General features: G+C 47.0%; 2 protein-coding genes and 1 non-coding gene across 4 annotated transcripts; 1 reads left to right on the top strand and 2 right to left on the bottom strand.

The window, feature by feature from the left end:
* The first annotated feature begins 3,085 nt into the window (after nucleotides 1-3,085).
* Nucleotides 3,086-3,159, top strand: TRNAI-UAU (transfer RNA isoleucine (anticodon UAU)). Its single transcript has one exon. It is a non-coding gene; the product is annotated as a tRNA-Ile (tRNA).
* Nucleotides 3,160-5,482: 2,323 nt separating this feature from the next.
* On the bottom strand, nucleotides 5,483-10,934 carry LOC123172390 (probable glucomannan 4-beta-mannosyltransferase 11). Of its 2 annotated transcripts, none has more exons than XM_044589381.1 (9): nucleotides 10,503-10,934; nucleotides 10,293-10,391; nucleotides 7,189-7,441; nucleotides 6,986-7,096; nucleotides 6,734-6,870; nucleotides 6,517-6,630; nucleotides 6,233-6,432; nucleotides 5,898-6,155; nucleotides 5,483-5,774 (listed from the first exon to the last, which is right to left on the bottom strand). In XM_044589381.1, the coding sequence occupies exons 1-8, from the start codon at nucleotides 10,884-10,886 to the stop codon at nucleotides 5,903-5,905; spliced, it is 1,551 nt and encodes a 516-aa protein (XP_044445316.1). In that variant the 5' UTR covers nucleotides 10,887-10,934; the 3' UTR covers nucleotides 5,483-5,774; nucleotides 5,898-5,902. The 2 variants fall into 2 exon arrangements, with proteins under 2 accessions (XP_044445316.1, XP_044445315.1); XM_044589380.1 differs by having other exon boundaries at nucleotides 5,907-6,155; nucleotides 10,503-10,926.
* A 5,753-nt stretch (nucleotides 10,935-16,687) lies between these two features.
* On the bottom strand, nucleotides 16,688-20,415 carry LOC123172391 (uncharacterized). The gene is made up of 3 exons (XM_044589382.1): nucleotides 19,207-20,415; nucleotides 18,565-18,656; nucleotides 16,688-16,976 (listed from the first exon to the last, which is right to left on the bottom strand). The coding sequence occupies exons 1-2, from the start codon at nucleotides 20,357-20,359 to the stop codon at nucleotides 18,604-18,606; spliced, it is 1,206 nt and encodes a 401-aa protein (XP_044445317.1). The 5' UTR covers nucleotides 20,360-20,415; the 3' UTR covers nucleotides 16,688-16,976; nucleotides 18,565-18,603.
* Between the last annotated feature and the right edge of the window lie 954 nt (nucleotides 20,416-21,369).

Genomic DNA, 21,369 nt, shown 5'->3' with positions numbered 1-21,369 from the left:
TAACTCATTAAATTTGTTTGTTTTTGTGTGTATTTCTCTATTATTAAAGGGGTTTTTAAGTTCCGGTCAACGCCCACTTCTGTTTTCGTATCCGCTTTGTATTCGCTCTGTATCCATTTCCGGTAGTATATGTTTTTGTATTCATTTTTGGGGTTTCTGTATTCATTTCCACTTATGCAAGAAAACATGAAAACAACTGTGGTAGCACTCAGTTCCGTCCGTTTTCATCCCTAATAATAGCATGTAACAGCCAAAAATTGTAGATACGTTGGAGATGTATCACATGGGCGCTCACCATCTGACTGAAACCGTGCGTGCAGGCCGTCGTGGCGGGGCCGGCGCTCGACAACAAAATAAATCTTTAAGCCTTCTCACACAATTTTTAAGGTGATGGAGGCAAGACCAGAGAGTCACTGATATATATAATGCTCTCAACTAAATTGACTATGTGTGACACTAGTAGAAAAGGGGGCAATGGTCCAGGCCGGGTCAGCCCATTAGTCCCGGTTCAATCCAGAACCGGGACCAATGGGGGCATTGGACCCGGTTCGTGAGCCCCGGGGGGCGGGCGGGCCACGTGGGCCATTGGTCCCGATTGGTGGGACGAACCGGGACCAATGTGCCTTGCTCCTGGCCCACCACCATTGGACCCGGTTGGTCGCGTGAACCGGGACCAAAGGCTTCCCTTTAGTCCCGGTTCAAGCCACGAACCGGGACCAATTAGTTGCCTATATATACCCCGCGAGCAGAGCACTCTCACTGCTTTGTTTTTCGTGGCATGCGAGGAGAGAGCTTTGTGGTGCTCTAGCTCACCTCCTATGCACACGAGGTGTTCGATGGAATGCCCGAGCCACACTACTTAAGCTTTCTCCTCTCCAAGCTCCACCTCCAAGCTCCATTTTCCTCAATCTTTGCCGAAGGAGCTGCTATATAAATACCCGAAAGTAAGTACTACTGGCTAGCTAGTTGCGCGCATCTCCCGTTGATTCTATAGCTATACTTTCATCAATGCCATTTATAATGCTTCATTATCAGTTTGATTGACCTCTATTTCTCGTAAAGTGCTTGTGGCAGGAGGAAGGGAATGATTTCTGTGGATACTACGTGTGCGAGTTCATCCACACCGCGACTTTGAAAAACAAGCGGGGCTACTCTAGAAGACAATATGAAGTGCGTAAGCAATAATATTCACAATTTCATTTTATTACACCATCATTTCTGTTGAGTTTCATTCATATATATGTATTAATTAACCCCCTTCTTCAAATTAGACGTGGCAGATGCGGGATGAACTTCTAGAACCAGATCGCATGAAAGCAATTCAAGAGGAATTGGCGGGATTCTTTCTTGAACACGTCATCAGTAAAGCCGAAGAATACCATGTGGAAATTGATTTCAAATGCTAGGGGTTTGTGTAATTAAGAGAGCTTATACATATTGTACATGTATGTAGCCAGTAGCGTCGGATACATGATATGAAAACTTGTTGTTCGACCAATCTCTCGGAGAAGGAGAGGTCGATCGATCACTTCTCTCGGTATGCATGACGAACTTCTGTACTGAATGATTCTCTCGATCACTTATGTATATATAGTACGTAGCGTCGACCAAGCACAGACATAAGAGAGGACACTTCTCTCTATTAATTAGCTAGCTAACACAATATATGAAACACCTAAATTAACCCCCCAAAACCCCCAACCCCCCTCCTTTAAAAAAACAAAAAACCCAGCCACTGGAATGCAGACGCGTGGATGCCTTTTGGTCCCGGTTGGAGCCACCAACCGGGACCAAAGGCCCCCTGACTGGGCTCGGCGCACAGGGCCACGTGGAGGCACGTTGGTCCCGGTTCATGTTTGAACTGGGACTAATGGGTGGAGGTATTAGTAACGACCCATTAGTCCCGGTTCATGAACCGGGACTAAAGGCCCTTACGAACCGGGACTAATAGGTGTTTTTCTACTAGTGTGAGCGGTCCGGACTCTAGGCAACACGGGGATCAGTGGTGATGGCGGGCATCCCTAGGCGTTGCTCATCATCATCGGCATGTGTTGCACGGGAATTGTCTAGTTGCATGGCTAGGTCCACATTAGGACTATGCGTGTGTGTGACTGTTCGATGATGAACCAGTAGGTAGTGGCATCATAGGGCACTCCAGCTACGTGGGTGCTCTTTGAGTGTAGGGTCATGAGTTCCAAGGGTGAAAACTCCATGTACGAGCTCATTGATTGAGTCGCACAATGTCTCTGTTCATGTTGTGTTCTTTGTTGAAGGCATTTCATAGAGTATGTTCACTTCTATTTGGGGTGAAAAATTTATCATCTACCTTTAGTGTAGGGTGCACTGACGGTGATGCTCACAGGCTGTTCCCTTCCTGGAAACATTGTTGTTGGAGCACATAACCTTTTACTCTGGGTTGCCATCACATATTATTATGTTTCCCCAAAAGGCTAACATCCATATATACTCCCTCCATTCCTAAATACAAATCTTTGTAGAGATTTCACTATAGATTATATACGAAGCAAAATGAGTGAATCCACACTTTAAAATCTATATACATCCGTATGTGGTTCATAGTGGAATCTCTATCAAAAACTTATACTCCCTCCGTCTGAAAATACTTGTCATCAAAATTGACAAAAAGGGATGCATCTAGAACTAAAATACATTTAGATACATCCCCTGTTATTCATTTTGATGATAAGTATTTCCGGACGGAGGGAGTATTTAGAAACGAAGGGGGTATTAAGTAGCACGGATGCTTACAAAACACCCTTACAAAAAAAAAAGAATGAAAAATGATGTTATTGTTCGTTGAAGTTATATATCCTTGCGATCCATATTCAGTAGCTTTTAACATCGTGTTGATGCAGAGCCGATTTGATTATAATAAACTAATTTCCCGTTTGATATTTGCGTATTCTTGTTTATGGAAAGATGCCTTTCTGTTTTAAACATTTTTCGAGACCAACGAACGAACGAGTACAATTTAGCTAGGTATATATATAGCAGCTCCCCGGTCAATTTCATGCACAGATAAGTAACGATATAAAAATAGGAAACCAAATTTCATAAACGGTCAGCTCCCGTAGCTCAGTTGGTTAGAGCGTTGGTCTTATGAGCCGAAGGTCGCGGGTTCGAGCCCCGCCGGGAGCAAAAAAGAAACCACAAACCGTTACTATGTATCTTTGTTTCCATACAACTAATATTTTTTTGAAGTACTTTGCATATTCACTATCCTCTACGGATATTGTTATCTTAGAAACAACAATGTCCCATTAGAAAAGAAAGCTTTTGTGTATACCACCTACATATTTGCATGGTGTATTTTTTGTTTGGGACACATGACTTCATGGATCTAGTCTTTTGCTTAATTAGGGATTTGTTCTAGACATATTAACTTCAAATTTTGAATTATTAATTTTTGATTAATAGAGCAAGCAGTGAAAATGCGGATTCAACTAAAATAACGTGCAACCAGAAACCGAAGAGCTTTACTTTTATGGTAATTTGGATAGCTATACTTTTGCTGGCGGCATGATATATTAGTTCATATGATATATTATATATTAGTTCATATGATATATTATATATCAGTTCATACATTTGTGTGATTACTACGTTCATATTTTTCACTTCATTATTAATTGGATTGTGGTTCAGAAATTTGAGTCTATTTTATATGTTGCATATTCAAACACCCAATTTCGATTTCAAGATTAGGCTTCACAAAAGTTTAGCCTCAAGTTTGCCCAGCTTCACAAAAGTTCCGATTGCACCACAGGTGCCTAGCAAAGCAAGAATGAGCATATTCTGGCACCGTGGAAGGGTGTCACGCTACCAAGATAATCACACAAGAAAAATCCTACACCTTTGGTGAACCTATATAAGTTTTCCAAATCCTTACAAATGAAAATCAAATCACTGTTGGAATCGCTGTCTACAGTGTAAGGTGTCTCCCGAGTTTCTAGGAAATCGAACAATGTAGTGCCATGAAACTCGGCAGATATCGTTGTGTGCCAAATGCCCGTAAAAGGTACTCGGCGACAAGGAGAAACTTGAAGATGTCGCACATTAGCCGTGTTCGCCCATCAGAAGCTGGGTAGTGCCCTGACATATGGGCCCCACCAACAAATAGGCAATGGAGACGTGACGGCGGTCTATGTTTATTGAGTTTACACTAATAAAAAACAATAATATTTTTCCTTTTCAATTTTGTACTACAGAATTTCACGGTCACGTCGATGCCGAGTTCCCATGAATAAAAACTCGGCAAACAGCTGGCATGTGAGCCCACGAGAGGCGTAGCAACGATTATTGAGCTTCCTATTGTGTCGATGGAGGACGAGTCGATGGAGGCCCGGTTTGGCCGGCCTATTGTGTCTCGGCGCTGGGGCTGCCTAGGGGTGGGAAAGGCGTGATCTTCCCGCTCGTCTCTTTGGTTGGGGTTGCGGCGGATCTCGGTGAGGTGGTGTCAAGGTCTTGGTTGCCGGGGCGGCGGCCCTGAGGGTGGTTTCGCGGTGCTCATGGCTTGGTGCTGCCCGGTGGCCATGGCCGTGTGGGCGGCGTGGTAGCCGGGGTGTGGCGATCGGTGGTGGTGAGTGTTGGCCGGGGTTAAAACATATTCTATCTTCGGTCGGACCGACGACGGCGGAGCTTGTTCCCTTCTTGAAGGTGTGGTTCCAGGGGAAACTCTGATCTTCGGATCGGGCGGTGGCGGCGCACCGGTGTCGTATCCTTCCTGAAGGCACCGTCTTGGAGTCCACGGTTCGTCGTATGCGGCTTCATCTCTTCGCGATAATGCTAGGGGTGGTGTTGCTGCGCTCAGCGCCTATGTATTCTTCCTTGGGTGTGTGTGTGTTGTGGTGGCGTGCTTTGTATCGGATGATGATGATATTTGCTTTATATATAAAGCGGGGTGGAAGCCTTTTTCGGTATTGAGCTTCCTATGCCGACTTTCGAACTCGGCAAAGCAATGATCCTTCGTCTACCCCGCGCATATAAACACAGCCACGCATCTCCCTCCTCCGCCTCACGTCAAAGAAAAAAGTTATACCACAAAAATTTCTTTGCTTGCCAAGCTACATGTCTGAATTTGAATGCATTCCAACATTTGTCTGAATTTTTGTTCCTGCATTATAAGGTCTGTCTGAATTTGACAGAGTTATAAATGGTGTTGAGCAAATGTACATTTACATGTTCTGGCCTACTACACAACACAACCGCACAAAGTGCTGATAATCCTCTATTCTGAATAAGCTATATCAGTAAGTACATTGGCATATAAAATTTTGGATAATCTATTGTAAATAATCAACAAAGCATGTTATTTTATTTACATCTTCTGTTATTCTTCCGGGTGTTCAATGCATCTTTCTATCATGACGCTTCTGTAAATATTGCATGTTATTATCAGATGAGCTACCATTCTATTTTGATAGCCTTCTCCGCAACAAAGAATTGAAGGTTGGACCTGATCTGACCAGGGGCGAGGAAAAGTTCTTTGTATATCGTTATGTTCTGATATTGATATGTGCAGGAGAGGGGCTTTACTTGCACACGGTTTATCATAAACATGTGTCAGCTCCATGAATGGCATGGTAGCTTATTCAGTGCTAGGAGGGCGTGTCCCAATGTACTCAAAACCGATGACGAGGAATGCTAGGCCTTGAATGAAGAGGTAGATGTAGTATCCTTTCTTTGCGTAAAGCACATCGTAGCATCCACATATAATTATGAAGGTTCCAACAAAAATCTCTGAGCAGTTGTACCTGATAAAAAGAACACACATATCAGGCATTATTTGACAAAACTAGAAAACGTTCAAATCGGTAGTCAACATACAGTAAACCAAAGTAGTATATATATAATGTATTAGCTTCGAGATGACAGACTTTGCTTACTTGTGCCATAATCGTGTTCGCCTCTTCTCGAGCTTTGGTACTAGGGGCGTCGATAGCTCGACATCAATCACTTGCACATCATCTAATCTTTCCATGGCTGGCTCTGTCTTGTTGGCATCTCCCAATTTCTCAGTGACAACCCACTCATTGACTCGTCTAGTGTCGAGAAGACCAGTTATTGTGGCCTTTATCCGGTGCAATGACATCACATTATCAAAGAGGACCCAAAGGATCACCAGATGAAATGAACTGAAAGATTGGTTTTCTGGTGTTAACTGAATGTAATAAACAGTACAACTCTCATTTGATCTTGGGGTGCGTGTTACCTTGGTGATCCAAGAGCCTTGCAGAGGGTGATAACAGTTGGAACGTAGACCACACCCCAGAGAGGTATCTGAATCTCAGGGAAGAAAACGGACACCGGGATCGCAAAGCAATAGTAGATGAATGTCACTGTATGAGCAGCGATCTTCCCAACGAAGAAAAAGTCATACAGCAGGTGGAGTTTGCTCCAAAATGACACTTTCTGCGAAGAGGAAATTAAATTTCAGGCAACAAGCAGATGTTGTGTGTGATGATGCATCCTCCCATATATCAAATAAATATTGACCTTGTTCTTTAGAATATCTAACAATATTTTCTTGAACAGGTTTGCTGGTCCACATGACCACCTGTGCTGCTGAAATCGGTATGCCTTGAATGTGCTTGGCAGCTCACTCTTGACCTAACCACGCACCAGTCCGAGCATCGTTAGGTTTGTTTCTCGATGGGTTTGGTTATTTGTGACAGAGAAGCAACTAAATAAAAGAGCATTATTTTTGGCTTACTTTGACGGCGCCTACATACACAAACTTCCAGCCCAGCAGCGATGTACGAACAGCCAGGTCCATGTCCTCCACCGTCGTCCGGTCCTCCCACCCCCCGGCATCATTGATCGCCGAGATCCTCCAAACACCAGCTGTTCCTGGAAGATGCAAAAAAAAAAAAATCACTCACTCAACATGCTCATTTGGATACCTGGGGTTTAGCCCCTTTTCTTTTTCTTGAAAGGGGTCTATGATGAAACTGAGTTTACATACCATTGAAGCCAAAAAACGAGTACACTATGGACCCAGCCTCCTGCTCAAACTTGAAATGGTAGTCCAATGACATCTCCTGGAACCTTGTCAACAAACACTTATCCGAATTAACTGCACAACAAATAGTACAAAATAAGCCTTAGATCCAGCTTATAAAGTCATAAACAGTAGTATCAGAACATATTACATGAGGGCTGACTGACCGAATTTCCAGCGAGTCTGGACGAGGGCAATGTCGGGATTGTGCACAAGGAAGGGGACGGTCCGCAGGAGGAAGTCAGACTCAGGCTGGAAGTCAGCGTCAAACATGGCGATGAACTCGCACTCCCGCACGTAGTCGCGCATCAGCCCTTGCTTGAGCGCACCGGCCTTGTACCCCTTGCGGTTTCCTCTGACCTCGTACCTGATGTTCACACCTTTGCCCTTCCATCTCTGGCACTCGGTCTTCACTAACTCCTGATAAAAATGAAAAAGAAAGAACGATCGGTTTTTATACGGTATTGTGCTGTTGGGTAATCTATTTTCCAAAACTCTGCAGCAGAAACACCTAGCATGCCTTTCGAAACTGCATCTAACACTGACAATTTGTCTCAAACAATAGCATTTTCTTTGTAAAAAACCCAAGGGTATAACTGGCTCTCAGAATTAACCAAAGTGTCATTTAACTCCTACACCATTTCTTGATGATGAAACTAACCATGCCAATGCCAGCATCAAGAGTGTAGTGCTCGTGATTGATATATTCGGCAAAAGAGTCCTCCAACATAGTAGTACCCTCTTTGTTTCAAAATAATTGAAGTTCTAGGTTTGTCCTAAGTCAAGTGTGCTCAACTTTTACCAAATCCATAGAAAAGTGTGCTAAGATATAGTACGACAGTAAATGTGCATCGTAGGAAAATAAATTTCATAAAGCATCAGATGAGACTAAAAAAATTGCAAGGAAAAAATTTAGTGTCATCTACTGTTAATTTGATGCTTTAGATGTTAATAAATCTTTTCTATAAACTTAAACAAGTTTGATTTTCAATAAATCCAGAACTTGCATTATTTTAGAACGGAGGTTGTACTATTCGACAATGTTTGAATGTGGCACCCCGAATGCAACAACCAACGTGCTGCTTGTTTGGGTGAGTTATTTACCCAAAACCACCACATTATGGGCTAGGGTAACAGATCGGTACCACATTTGAGTCAGGGCAAAAAAAAAAACCACCAGAATTACGCCTAATACGTAACACGGAGCACTGATTGTCCGATTTACTTGCGAAGACAGCGAAACCAACAAGTTGGCCCCAACTGTCGGGCTGACATGGCGTGCCTATGTGGATAATTTGCTGAGGTCGCAAAAGGGTCCCACATGTCAATGACTCTTTATCCTTTTTCACCTTTTCTTTTTATTTCTCATGGGCATTTCAGCAAACACGCTATGGGCGTGTCATGAGCGGCGCAACGACCAGGCAAGGCCGCGTGGGCGGTGCACCGGGGAGCAAGCCGAGGCAGTTGCGGCGAGGAGAAGCTTGGGCGGCGCTGAAGAGAGGACGACAGTGGGCTCGGGCGGAGAGGACGTCGTAGACTCGCCGCTGCGGTCGGACATCCCCATCGCCTATACAGCTTGGCCGGCCCGCTCTGGCTGCCATCCTCCGTCGACGAGTTCCTCCGCCTGCGCGCGCTCGTCGACCGGGAGACGCCGCACTCACACTCCTCCTCCTACTCGCACCGCGTGCACGTGCAGGCCGGCGGCCACCAGCAGCACGACTACTCCTTTGCCCCGTGCACCTGCGCCAAAATCACCTCCTGATTGCACGGGGTCGACCTCGCCTGCCCGGACTGTGGCGGCGGGTTCCTCGAGGAGATGAGGAGGACTCCACCGGCCCCCGCCTACCTCCGCCGCCCGCGCGCACCACGCCAATGACGTGCGCCTCCGTCGCAGTCGCCGTGCCGCGTCTGCAGCTGCCGTGGCCGCCTCTGTCAGAAGTGGGGGAGGGGGTGAGCACGCGCCTTTCAACCCGGTCATCGTGCTCCGGCGCTCGGCGCAGCGGCGGGGGACGAGAACGACGGCGGCGGGGCGGATCCTCGCCGGATCCGGGCGAGACGGATGACAGGTAGCTGGAAGTGCGGCTGGAGAACAGATGGCAGGTAGCTGAGCGGCAGGGAGGCTCGCCGGTGATGGCTCGTCGGGCTAAGGCTCCGGCGGCGGCACGAGTACGGCTGGTCGTGGTTGCGGTCTGTGGGAAAGAAGAAGGCTTGGAGGAAGAGAAGGGGGGGAGGGGGAATAAGAGAGAGGCCGACAGGTGGGCCTTCGACCACCTCAGCAAATTATCCATGTAGGCATGCCACATCGGCCCGACAGGTGGGCCCAACCGGTCAGATCCGCTGTTTTCGTGGCCAAATTCGAGCATCAGTGCTCCGCCTTACGTATTAGGCGCAATTCTGGTGGTTTTTTTTGCCCTGCCTCAAATGTGGTACCGATATGTTACCCTAGCCCATAATGTGGTGGTTTTGGGTAAATAACTCTGTTTGGGTCCAGCACGATTGATGCATGTGTCAGAGTCAGACCATACGTATCGTGTAAAGTTCTTTTTTCTTCTTTGCTTTCCCGGGAGGCTCGTAAAGACAAGTGAAGCGTTGACTAGGGGGACGATCAAGGTAGATCCAGCCAGCTAACCCACTGTCACGTCTCTTCACGTTCCTTCCTGGTCACATGACCGCCAGGTATTCCGGTTAGTTGTAACATGCCAACGAATTTGGGAACATGCTCTGGCGACGCCATGTATTCTCATGGATCCCAGATGGACTGTGTGCAGTGATTGCACATGCATGTTGTTGGCCACTGCTTGCCTACGATCGATTTCTATGTGCAGGACTTCATCTCCACTTATCACGGCCGGCAAGAAACGAAACTACTTCACAGCCGATACTTCATGGACGATTCATGCACGATTCACAATCAGATGGATGAGCTGCACTTCATTCTATGATCTGATGGCTGGATGTGAGGCATCCTGCAACAATTGTGCATCCAATGCCGTCTGCATAGCAGTGTTTTGGCAAGAAACCAGTAGTCCACACTTGGTGGAAATTGTGCACGTAGGACGAAGTAAACAAAGGATCATGGCTTTTGCAATATGACATTTTAGAGATTTTCAATATAAACTACATACGGATGTATATACATATATTTTAGAGTGTATATTCACTTATTTTGCCCCGAATGTACTTTATATTAAAATGTCTAAAAAGACTTCTATTTAGGAACGAAGGGAGTATAGATGCTTGCCCCTGGTTAACTGATTGATTGATTGGTTACCTTTACAACGGGGTCGGTGGAGTCGTCAAGCACCTGGATCACCATGCGGTCCGACGGCCACTCCAGCGCGCATGCCGCTCCGATTGACACCTTGTACACCTTCATTCATTCCATTCCATCCGTCGATCCAAGACAACAAATTGATCAGCAAACAAAACCACTCGATCAACATTTTCCTAATGAGCAAGCACTAGGATCGGAGGAGCTCACCTCGCGTTCGTTGTACATGGGGATCTGCACCAGCACCACGGGGAACGCCGCCCTGCCACTGCCGCTGCCGACGACGACAATGCCGTCCTCCTCGTCATCGCCGCCAGTTTTGCATGCTGATGCGGTGATCGGCCGCCACCGGTACCGGCTCTCGGGCCTGTGCCTGAAGGCCTTGGCGGAGTAGCACACGGCGGCGACGAAGAGCTTCTCGAGCAGGATCATCACGGTCATGGCCAGCGACAGGAGCACCAGCAGCCGCAGGGCCGGCACCACCAGGAACGCCCGCGCTTGCTCCCCGGCCAATGAACATTGCGCGGCCACGGTCGCCCAGTCCAGCCGCACCGGCACCTCCGCCCACAGCCCCGCTGTCGCCGCCATGGCCATGGCCTCCTCGCCGGCGCCGGATCGTCTAGCTAGGAGTAGGAGGTCTGGGTGCAGATGCTAGCACGACTGGCTAGGCTAGGTTGGTAGATGGAATAATGCAGGATTATATAGATAGTGTGGATGGATGGAGGATGCATGCACATGGAATATGTACGTGATAGTTTTTTGGTCATCTGGTGGTTGGCGACATGCATGGGAATGTTGCCACGAGGCCATGTAGTCGGGTGACCTGTCACCTGTGAGTGTGGAAGTAGTAGGAGCACCACTCCCCAATCCGCGTACAGGCCAAGTAGTGGTCATCTATTATTCCTGTAGAACTGTAGATAGATAGACAATGACGGTGCCAGGATCAAAACGCTGTGATGTCAAGCTTTTCTAATGAATTTCTTTACCCCGAATTTTTTGTAGATATGTTTGTATCCCTTTATTTATTCCCTTGATACTACATTATGAGTCAATGAAAACATGATACTTTATTACTACATAAATATTTATGGCAGCAATCCTTTGTGATCATGCATATTTTATGCAAAATATATTGGAATCAGTATAAGTAATGAGACAAAAATGAAAAGAGAAAAAATATATAGCAATGCTGAAAGACAGAACTTACAAATAGAAGGGGAAGCCGGAGGAGGTCCTCAAATGGCATCTTTCTGGCGTTGGATTGGATGTCCTGCGTGTGCCGAAAAACACAACAATATTGATCGATTGATGCCGACGGGATGGTCCGTCGCTCGCGGCTCACTGGACTGCCGGTAGGTGGCCATGCCTCATGGCTCACACCTTGATCGAAGATCGCAGGTGGAGGACAGGAGTCGCTCACGGCTCACTGAGTAGCCGAAGGTGGTCCTGCCTCATGGCGCGCCCTGATCAAATATCACAAGCGCACTACAAGAAATATGTCAACTTGTGATCACCATTATTGGTCACTGAATGGTCACTGTTTTCCATTTGTGATCTTTTTGCGACCAAAAACAGAAGGTCAAAAGCTGGCCGTCGTAAACTGACATTTTTGACCTTTCTTCTGGAATGGTCGAAGATCGCAGGTGGAGGACAGGAGTCGCTCGCGGCTCACTGAGTAGCCGGAGGTGGTCCTGCCTCATGGCGCGCCCTGATCAAATATCGCAAGCGGAGGGCAGGATGAGGCTGTGGCGGAGGAAGGTTTTTTAAAAAAATTGACAAGCAAAAAGTTGGGAAGGCAGAGAAGTCGAAGGAGAAAATCAAGGGATTTCTGGGACGCATTACTGTTGAGTAACCTGATTGTATAGGAAAAGCTAGGATAACGTAGGATATTATTCTACCTTGCCTTGTACTTCAAGATGATCATGTACTCCTATATATATATGCCCACGAGGCTCAAGCAATACAACGAACAATTCCACTTAATCTCTCGCTCCCTTCATGGTATCAGTTTCTGGGTTCTAAACCCTAGCCGTTGCCGCTTACGCACCCGCGCGCCGCCCCCGGGGCGGTCGGTCTTCATGACCGCTGTCAGGGGCCGCGCCGCCCGTACCTACGGTTCATCCGCCGGTCGTGTTGACCGGCTGCCCTAGAGTGTCTTTTCCTCGAGCCTTGCTCCGGGGTTTTTCTCTTCTGTCGGTCATCTTGATCGGCGGTTTCTTTTTGGTTTTCCGATCTAATCTTGATCGGTTTGCGTCGCTCACCGCCGTCGTCGAACCCGTGCGTCTCTACTCCAACCCCGGCGCGATCGACCGGCTTCTTCACTGACCCGGTGGCCTCGCGCGTCGTCCGCGTGTCTGCCCGCCGGTCGCCCCGACCCGGCGGCCTCGCGCGTCTGCCCGCCGGTTGCTCCGACCCGACGGCTTCACGTCATGCGGCGGCCCTTCGCCGCCGCCGTTCGCGCACCGACCCGCCCGTCGATCTACGCCGGCCGTCACCGCCCTGCTCTGACCGGGACTCCTGCATCACCCCGACCCGGCGGCCTCGCGCCATGCGGCGGCCAATCTTAGCCGCCCTGCCGCCCGCCGCCGCCGGCTTCATCTCGGACTCCGCCGCCACCACGCCTCGACCGAGCGGCGTCCCCGACCTCGCGCGGGATCGGCTTGATCACCCGCTCGCCGCCACGATCTGCCTCATCTACGCCGCGCGACTGACCTGGCCCGTCAGTTACGCGCGCCTCCGCAGGTCCCGTGAAGATCATCTCCGAGTTCAGCGCGCCCCTCCGCCGATCGAGCAACGGGCTGCCGCTGCGTCGCCCCGTCGGGCCGCAGCGCCGCCGCCCCGTGGTTCTTCTCCCGGCTGCACCGACCCGCGTCACCGCTGCGTCGCCCCTTCGGGCCGTAGTGCCGCGGCCCGCGGTCTACCGCCGCCCCGAGGCCGTCCGCTCCAGGCCGTCCCCGTGGCTGCACCGACCCTCGCGTCGCCGCTGCGTCGCACCGTCGGGCCGTAGCGAGCGTGGCACGCGGTCCACGCCGCCGTCTCGAGGCCGTCCACGCGGTTGCACCACCCTGCGCTCCGCTGCTGCGCCGCTCCTTCGGGCTGTAGCACCGCGGCCCGTGGTCCCTGCGACCGTCCCGAGGTCTTCCGTTGTCGCCCCGACCTGCCCGCCGGCGCTGCGTCGCCCCTTCGGGTCGTAGCGCCGCGGCCCGCGGTCCACCACCGTCCCCGCGCGTCGACTTCCCGTGGCATGCGCCGCACCACCTCCTTTGGCGCGGGAACGCCACCGTCCGCGTCGGTCTTCGTCACGCTGTCAGGGTTCTTCGCCTACTTCGAGCATCGCCGCCGCGCTCATAACCTAACCGCCACCGCTGCCGTCAGGCCGCCGCCGCCGCTCTTCTTCGGCCGCCGTCGCCGCTACCCCCGTAGCCGCCGCCGCCGCCCGTCCACCCCGTTCGTCTTCATCCAGCACCAGCCCATCGCCAGCGTCGCCGTCATCTACCCCGACCACTTCATCTACTCCGACAACCGCGGGCGACATTGGCCCCGCGCCGATTGGCACTGCAACCGTCGTCGAGTCCTTCTCTGCTGGCCTCTCCGACTTCTTCGACATGGCGTATAGCTTGTGCAGGTCCCAGTCTACGCATGCCCGGTGCTGGCAACACCGCCACGTGCCTTCGTCCATGACGTGTCCCCGGGCCCGGCAAGCCTGGTGCGGCGCTTCGTCAACTCCGTTTTCGTCCGTCTACGCATGCCCGGTGCTGGCAACACCGACGCGTGCCTTCGTCTACGATGTGTCCCCCGGGTTGGCAACCCCGGCGCGACGCGTCGTCAACATCATCTACTTCCTGGCGCACCACTACTTCGACACCACTGCGCCCACGACTAACTCGGCGCCTCCTTGCGCTCGCGGCTCCACGGCCACTTCCTCGACACCGGCTACCCCGACTCGACATCGACCACGACATTCTTCACACGGCTACCTCGACCACGGCTCCACCACCCACGCTCTCGGCTACATCGACAAATGGCACAAAGGGCTACCGCCTGCTTGAGCAACCTCGTCGATTTTCACTCCAGCCACGACTCCGCGATGCATCGACCGTCACGACTGTGAGGGGGTGTCCGTTAGCTTGCCTTCGGATTCTTCTCCAGTCTCACCGTCTGCGTCGCTACCGTTGTGATTGCGGGGGATGTTGAGTAACGTGATTGTATAGGAAAGCTAGATAGCGTAGCATATTATTCTACCTTGCCTTGTACTCCAAGATGATCATGTACTCCTATATACTAGTATATGGCACGTGCCATGCACGTGGATTTATTTAAAGATTATTGGTGGAAACAATGAAAAAACCTGGATCATACTTGTAAAACGAATTTGTAAGAGAAAGTAATAGCTATTTAGTTACAACACATATTAAGCTTTTACTCTCTTTTTTGCGGGAGATATTAAACTTTTACTTTCCTTGTGTTTGTGATCTGATAACCAGGCAGACCTATGAATTGTACGTGTGCACGTGTATGAACTTCGTTAGATGAAAAAAGAAGCTAATGAATAGGTAGTATTAAGCATCTGATTATTTACTAATTTATGCCTTACTGAGGCATGCACCTTTTCCCCCATCTCTCATCACGTGTAGCAGAAGTACTTGCCTGGTCCTGGTGGAATAGCTTGCTAGTAGTAGTACTGTAGCCTGTAGGAGCAGTGCAACACTCTTAGGGGAGCCTACCAGAGATTTCTAGGTGGCAATGGCCACTGGCTAGTGGGAGAATCATGAACTTTCATGTAGTCTCTCTGTCACGGTGGCAGTCTGGCAGCAATGGATGTGCAACACCGTGAATCCATGCACCGTCAGCCGTTAGATTAATCTATCCGACAGTCAATGCATGGCCACGCAGCCCTTTATCTAAATCAATTGAGTGTGAGCCGTCGGATCACAAAGATCCAACGGTCTATATCCCTCCCTATTCGTACATTATATAGGAGTATAGATATATGTTCACGAGGCTCAAGCAATACAACGAACAATTCCACTAAACATCTCTCTTCCTTCTAACAATTACGACCAGGGAGGCTATTTGGGACTTTCTTTTCCTGTAACGGCCTACCCCATTGTTACCCAAATCAGATGATACATGGGCATGTAGTCAAATTCTAGCAGAGCGGCGTTTTGTACGCAGACGTGGGTCAACTAGTTATGAAATTCCTGTGTAGTCAAACCACTACACAGGCTTAAGGGCCCGTCCGGAACAGAGGGAGAAAAAACTACAGAAATTGTGGAAGGCATAGGATTGCCGTGGCAAAGCTCAGGAATGGAAAACGCAGGACGAAAACGAGAAGACAGTGTTCGGATCAGAGGAGAGAAGACCACTAGAAACTGACACAAAGCTCATTAAAAAATTCGAATAGTACGCTGTGTGACGGGCAGAAACAGGGAGATGATTGCTTATTCAAGTACGCTTCTCTCTTCTTTGCCTCGGGCCTACGGAAAAAAAGAGCTACTTACATGTAGAGTTGAGGGTACGCCTACCTTTCCTCTGGCTTCCTGTTCGCGCTTCCTTTGTTCCAAACGCAGCGAATGTGAAGAAAACTGCAGGAACTTCATTCCTTTGGAATCTGCTGCAAGTTCCAGTTTGTGGCAATTTGCATGCACCGCCACGGACTGATTTGCAACATATTCTGTACAGCCTACTTAGGTATTTATGATGCAAAGTAGATGCTGTCTCATATGGCATAGGTGACGTAAACTGAAGAAACATGACATTTTTCAACCTTTCATCAAACATCCCTATCTTTACTTATGCCAGATGTGCGGATTTTCAGAGATGATATGATTCTCCATCACTGTGACATACTCCTTCAGTACATCTCCATATAACTGAACCATACCACTAACTTTTCCTGGATGGAATGCCATTTTACAATGGTTGGAACATTCTGTTTATATCCAACAACGTACGTAGTAGAATAAAATGAGTGTTCTTCCTTCTCTTTGTATTGCATTGTATAGTTCTTACTTTATTAATGTTTGATTCGATGGCGGCAAATGAAATCAGAAATGCAGTTCAATCTCTCTTAGCAGAAGAGAGAACAGCTACCAGGCATAAACATGTAAAAAAATTGAGCAAAAGAGAGGCCCCCCTCTCCGATTTCATATAATGAAACCCACTGGTCTTAGTTACAAGTAGCATTCTTTTAACTACGACCAGTTACAAGAATAGATAAAATCAAACTTGTAATAAAATAGGATAGATGAAATCAAACTGGGGGAAACTGAGGTCCCTAGGATTGTAGGTATTCAAAAGTTTCTTGCTCTTAGCTAGACCAAGAACACATTATGTGTACAAGATTACGCCAACTTAAAAAGCAAGGCTTAAAAAAGGAACGACCCATAGTCAAGGAACTATTTCACATATTAACGTTCCAAACAGCAGTTACAAACCCAAATACATTCAAAAGTTGAACCGCAAAACCAGATACGATAAGAGTATTCAAGGTGACAGAAGCAATTTTCTGGTTTTCAGATAAAATATAAAGTAGGTCTTCCAACACATCCCACGAATTAAGTAACAATGCTAGACTAGGGCACATACTTAGTAAGTTCATTTTTGCAGATAATATATAAACACCGCCAACCACATTGATGCCACACAACAAAATTGATGGAAATGCAGCAACCATTCCTTCACCTGGACAAAACAAAATGGTCAATCTGTTAGTACCTGGTAATAAAACACAAATTCCAATTGTCGAACCTATGTAGTATACGTGGTTTAACCATAGTGTGTGAACAGTACATATATGCAAACTCATAATGAGCTCAACAACGTAAAGAAGATCTTTAAAAGAAAACCAATATCCATGGCAATATCTCCTAGGTTTACCAACAATAACAAAGAAAATCTTTGAAACGCTTTGACACTGCAGTTTATTGGGTTGGGAGAGTTGAATGCCACATAGTTCACAAAAAGTAGATGAATTCTGTTACTGATGTTTGTAATAACAACGTGCACTACTCTTATACTGCCTTCAGCTTATCTATTCTGGAGCAGCCAAACCAAGGAGAACTCTAGAGATGGCCAGGTAGGCACACACTGTCAATATCAACACCAACACTATATTCAACAGTTGGATATCATTTATAATTAAAAATAGAGACATTTTGCCTCGGCACCATCATCATTTTAATTGTTGCCAGTGTTGTACACATTTGTGAATTATTATATCTAAATGGAAAGGAATTTGGGGCTGAACGCTACCCACATTGGCAGCTGGAAATTCTTCATTATAAAAAACAAATAATCGAAATCAGAAAAACTATATTCAGACGATATTCTCACCAGCTGGACAAGGACACCCAGTTGAGAGTTGTCCCACTAAAGCTATGCACTTTTAAGGCTAAACTAAAAACAACGATAGCCCGCTATTTCCTGCTATAACGCTAAATTTGGAGTCATTTTGCCCACTAAGCCGCTATACAATACCACACTTCTGTATTATTTTTTATTGTCATTTCTGGTATTTATGATACATTGATGCGATGCATGGTCATTAAACTAGGACACCTGATTGGTGCTTGGACTTTGATGTGCGAACATGTGTATATGTCAAGTATATGCGATATATCATATATAATGCCTTATTGTATACTCCCTCCGTCCCAAAATTCTTGTCTTAGATTCGTCTAGATTTAAGGAAAATGCTAAATGGATCTTAGCTTTGCTATAGCTCCGTTGTAGCTTTTCATAGCTTCTGGCCGAGCCACCGCTAAATGGCATAGCCTGCTATTTAAAACATTGATCGAAGCAACATATGATCAGCTCAGCATCATAATGTTGAGCTATATCATAACTATTTGAAACATTGATCGAAGCACCAGGTAAGAGCAATATAAAATTACTGCCTATGTAGGAAATAACAATAAACCCTTCAGCCTTTTTCACACAAATTTTTTAGGGGATGAAGCTAAAGGAGGTGACTGATTTTTTATAATACCAAAATGGGCCACTAATATATTGCTTTTAGCTTATAGATTGTGAAACAACAAAACGTAGGTAGAACTTTGGGCAGTCAACATGTGGATCATCTGCATATCATTTATGATCCAAGATGAGTTTTTATTACTAAGCATGTCCACCATTTTAATAGCATGTGTGAATCTCTAGAGCCGAATATACAGTAGTTTGAGTGTGCATGCTACCCAAACTATCCACCACGTATCAGGAGAAAATCGTCATTATCCAAATCTCAAAAATTATATTCACATGATCTTCTTACCCGTTAGCCTGTTTCAGCACATCAAACTAGACAATCACACTACATATTGTGCAATATTTCTGCTTCATTAGTTCCACCAGAAATAGTTGTGCCTAGAAGCATAAGAACTCCAGCAATTAACAACAGCTCCACATGAAAGAAAAATGGATAAGAGAAGACAATATGATACAATTAGAAAGATGAGCTGACAAATATAACTTGCGCAAAACAATTCACTTATACATCTTATTTCTGCAGATGTGTTATAAGTCACTCTTGATACTAGCAGTAGATAAAATAACACATCTGTTGTAATGCAAGGAATATTCATACATGCAGTATACTTAGCTACCTCTTAGGGGAGAATTTAGCTTGCCAACAAACATGACCAATGATGCCAACAAAGTTTGATATTTGATCTGGTATCTTCAAATAATGAAGACAAACGCATTGAAATATAACATATATCAAAATAGTACAACATTTGTCCATCTAGCAAAGGTGCAATTGCTAACTAAGTTCTATCGCAGGAAATTGCTTACTAAGTTCAAGCTGTATATGTAACATTTAAGAGTCACAATTACCGTATGCGAGCAATCGTGTAGCAAATATGACAAGATATGGTTACTTCCTAAGATATAATGACCAAAGATGAGAAATCACCTGGTGGGTAGAAACTCGTGAATGGATAACAGCGATATAGAGAATGGGTCACATTTAGTTTCCTGGTTTGCATTGAGTTGCGTTGAACCATATAGACACTGTCGTGGGTACCTAAAAAGATTACATCGGTAGCCTCATCATACCCCACCAATCCAAGACATTCCCTCTTTCTCCCAGTTCGAGGAGGGATGTTAATAAGGTTATGCAATGGAACAATCTTGCACGACAACCATATGGCATCACCTCGATTATTGACCATTCGCTGCCATAGTGGAAGGGTATTGTAAGACAACACAGCAATACCAACGGCGCCATCTTCTGCCTGGATGATTTGGAAATTGTCGGAATAATTCACACCAGGAGGCCCCTTTATCACGGTAAGGTTCTGCGTGTCCAAATCAAACTCAAGTATCTTGTCGCCCCAATTGTGTGAAGGCCAGTAAAGGACACTACCAACAAGGGTGCTAGGACCAAAATAAACACAGTTATTACGTGAAGCCTCTATAGAGATGAGACCACTCCATGTATTAGTCTCCGAGGAATAAACACGGGCGATGGGCGAGCCATAAATAGATCTGTATTCTCTGTACATGGACACCAAAACCACCTTAAAGGGGCTCGAATGACATGTGCCGTGTACGTGGCCCTGATCGCGGGCAGCGCAGAGCACGGCCCCGTTGAACCACTCCCTCTGTAACTCCAAAGGGACGGCCACAGGGCACTGTTTGCCGGTGATGGGGTCACACACAATGACCTCTCTCCGCAAATGGTCTCCAATGAGAACAAGGCCGTGGCGGCACCCGAGCACATAGTTCTCTATGGGGAAGCGGAGCACGCTGTCATCGTCGTGGTGGCCGCCATATCGTAGAAGGTCGAAGCGCACGAGAGGGATACGGTCGTGAGGGTCCAGGACTGGAGTGAACATGATGCCATCGCGGTACTCAAAGAAGCCAAGGAGGGGCGGCTTCCGATGATGCTGATAGAACTGGCGGAGGAACTTGGGATAAGCGGCGAGGCGCCGCCACCGCTTACAAACGATGGAGGCACGCAGGAGGGAGGACGGCTGCGACGGGAGGCGGAGGAGTATCTCCCAGAGGAGATCGTCGTTTTCCAGTATGGCCAGCACGGAGCGGCTGCGGCGGTGGCGGGTCATGCCGGCGCCCTCGCTCTTGGCCGATCGAAGATGCTTGGGACAAACGTAAGGGTGGGTTTCTTTTGGGGCCCGATCCTTGGTGTCTTTTCTTTTCTTTGTGTACTGGATTTGATCTCTTCTTGCAGTCTGGTTTAAAACATATATCTCTTGTTGCTTTCGAAAACTAACTTGAACGTGGTGGCTAGAGTCCTACTCGTAGCTTCTTTACATCGCGAGCTATCTCTACCTAATAATAAAGCGCGGTGGGTTTCCGTCATCCGTCACCCCTATTTACAAAAAAGTCCCTACAGTTTGTTGAAATCAACCCGCAATCCATCTATAAGTCATGACGAACCGTTTTTTTAACTTTTTTAGAAAACCCCCTGAGATTTCAGGTAATCTACCCGCTGTCCATATTTAAGTCATACGAATCGCTTTTTTTATTTTAACAGAAAACCCCTTAGCCTTTCAGTTAATCAATCCATAGTTTATCTAAAACAAAATTATCCATATCTTTTAAACCGTAACTCCGATTTTAACATATTAGATACGAAATTTGATTAGAAAAATGTGTACAATCTAAATATGCTATTAATTTTAGCTGTTAAATATTTCTAAACTATTAATTTGGGTGCAAACTTAATCTATAGTGCACGGTCCGTTTTTCTTTCGCACCGGCGACGATCCAAATTGCAAATAAACACACATTAAAACCAGATTGAGTGGGAAAAAACATTGATAACCACGCATACACAACTCTAAAAAACCTCGCGGGAGAAAACAACACTTTTCTCATCTTATTCTGAGCAATTGTGTGCGTGTGAGCGCGTGTGTGTGTGAGAGAGAGACGCCTTAGGACTGACCACATTCAAATGCATTTTCATTGTGTGAGCAGTGAGACCACCGTCGGAAACACAAATGTGATGCCATTTTAAATAAAGAACGTCTACCTATCAGGGTCTCGAGTCGTGGTCATTGAGTTAAGAGCGTATATTTTTTCTGTCCCGTTGCAACGCACGGACTTTTTTGCT

Source organism: Triticum aestivum, unplaced genomic scaffold, assembly GCF_018294505.1.
Source record: "Triticum aestivum cultivar Chinese Spring unplaced genomic scaffold, IWGSC CS RefSeq v2.1 scaffold10784, whole genome shotgun sequence".
NCBI lineage: Eukaryota > Viridiplantae > Streptophyta > Magnoliopsida > Poales > Poaceae > Triticum > Triticum aestivum.
This window is presented reverse-complemented; position numbering and strand designations above follow the sequence as displayed.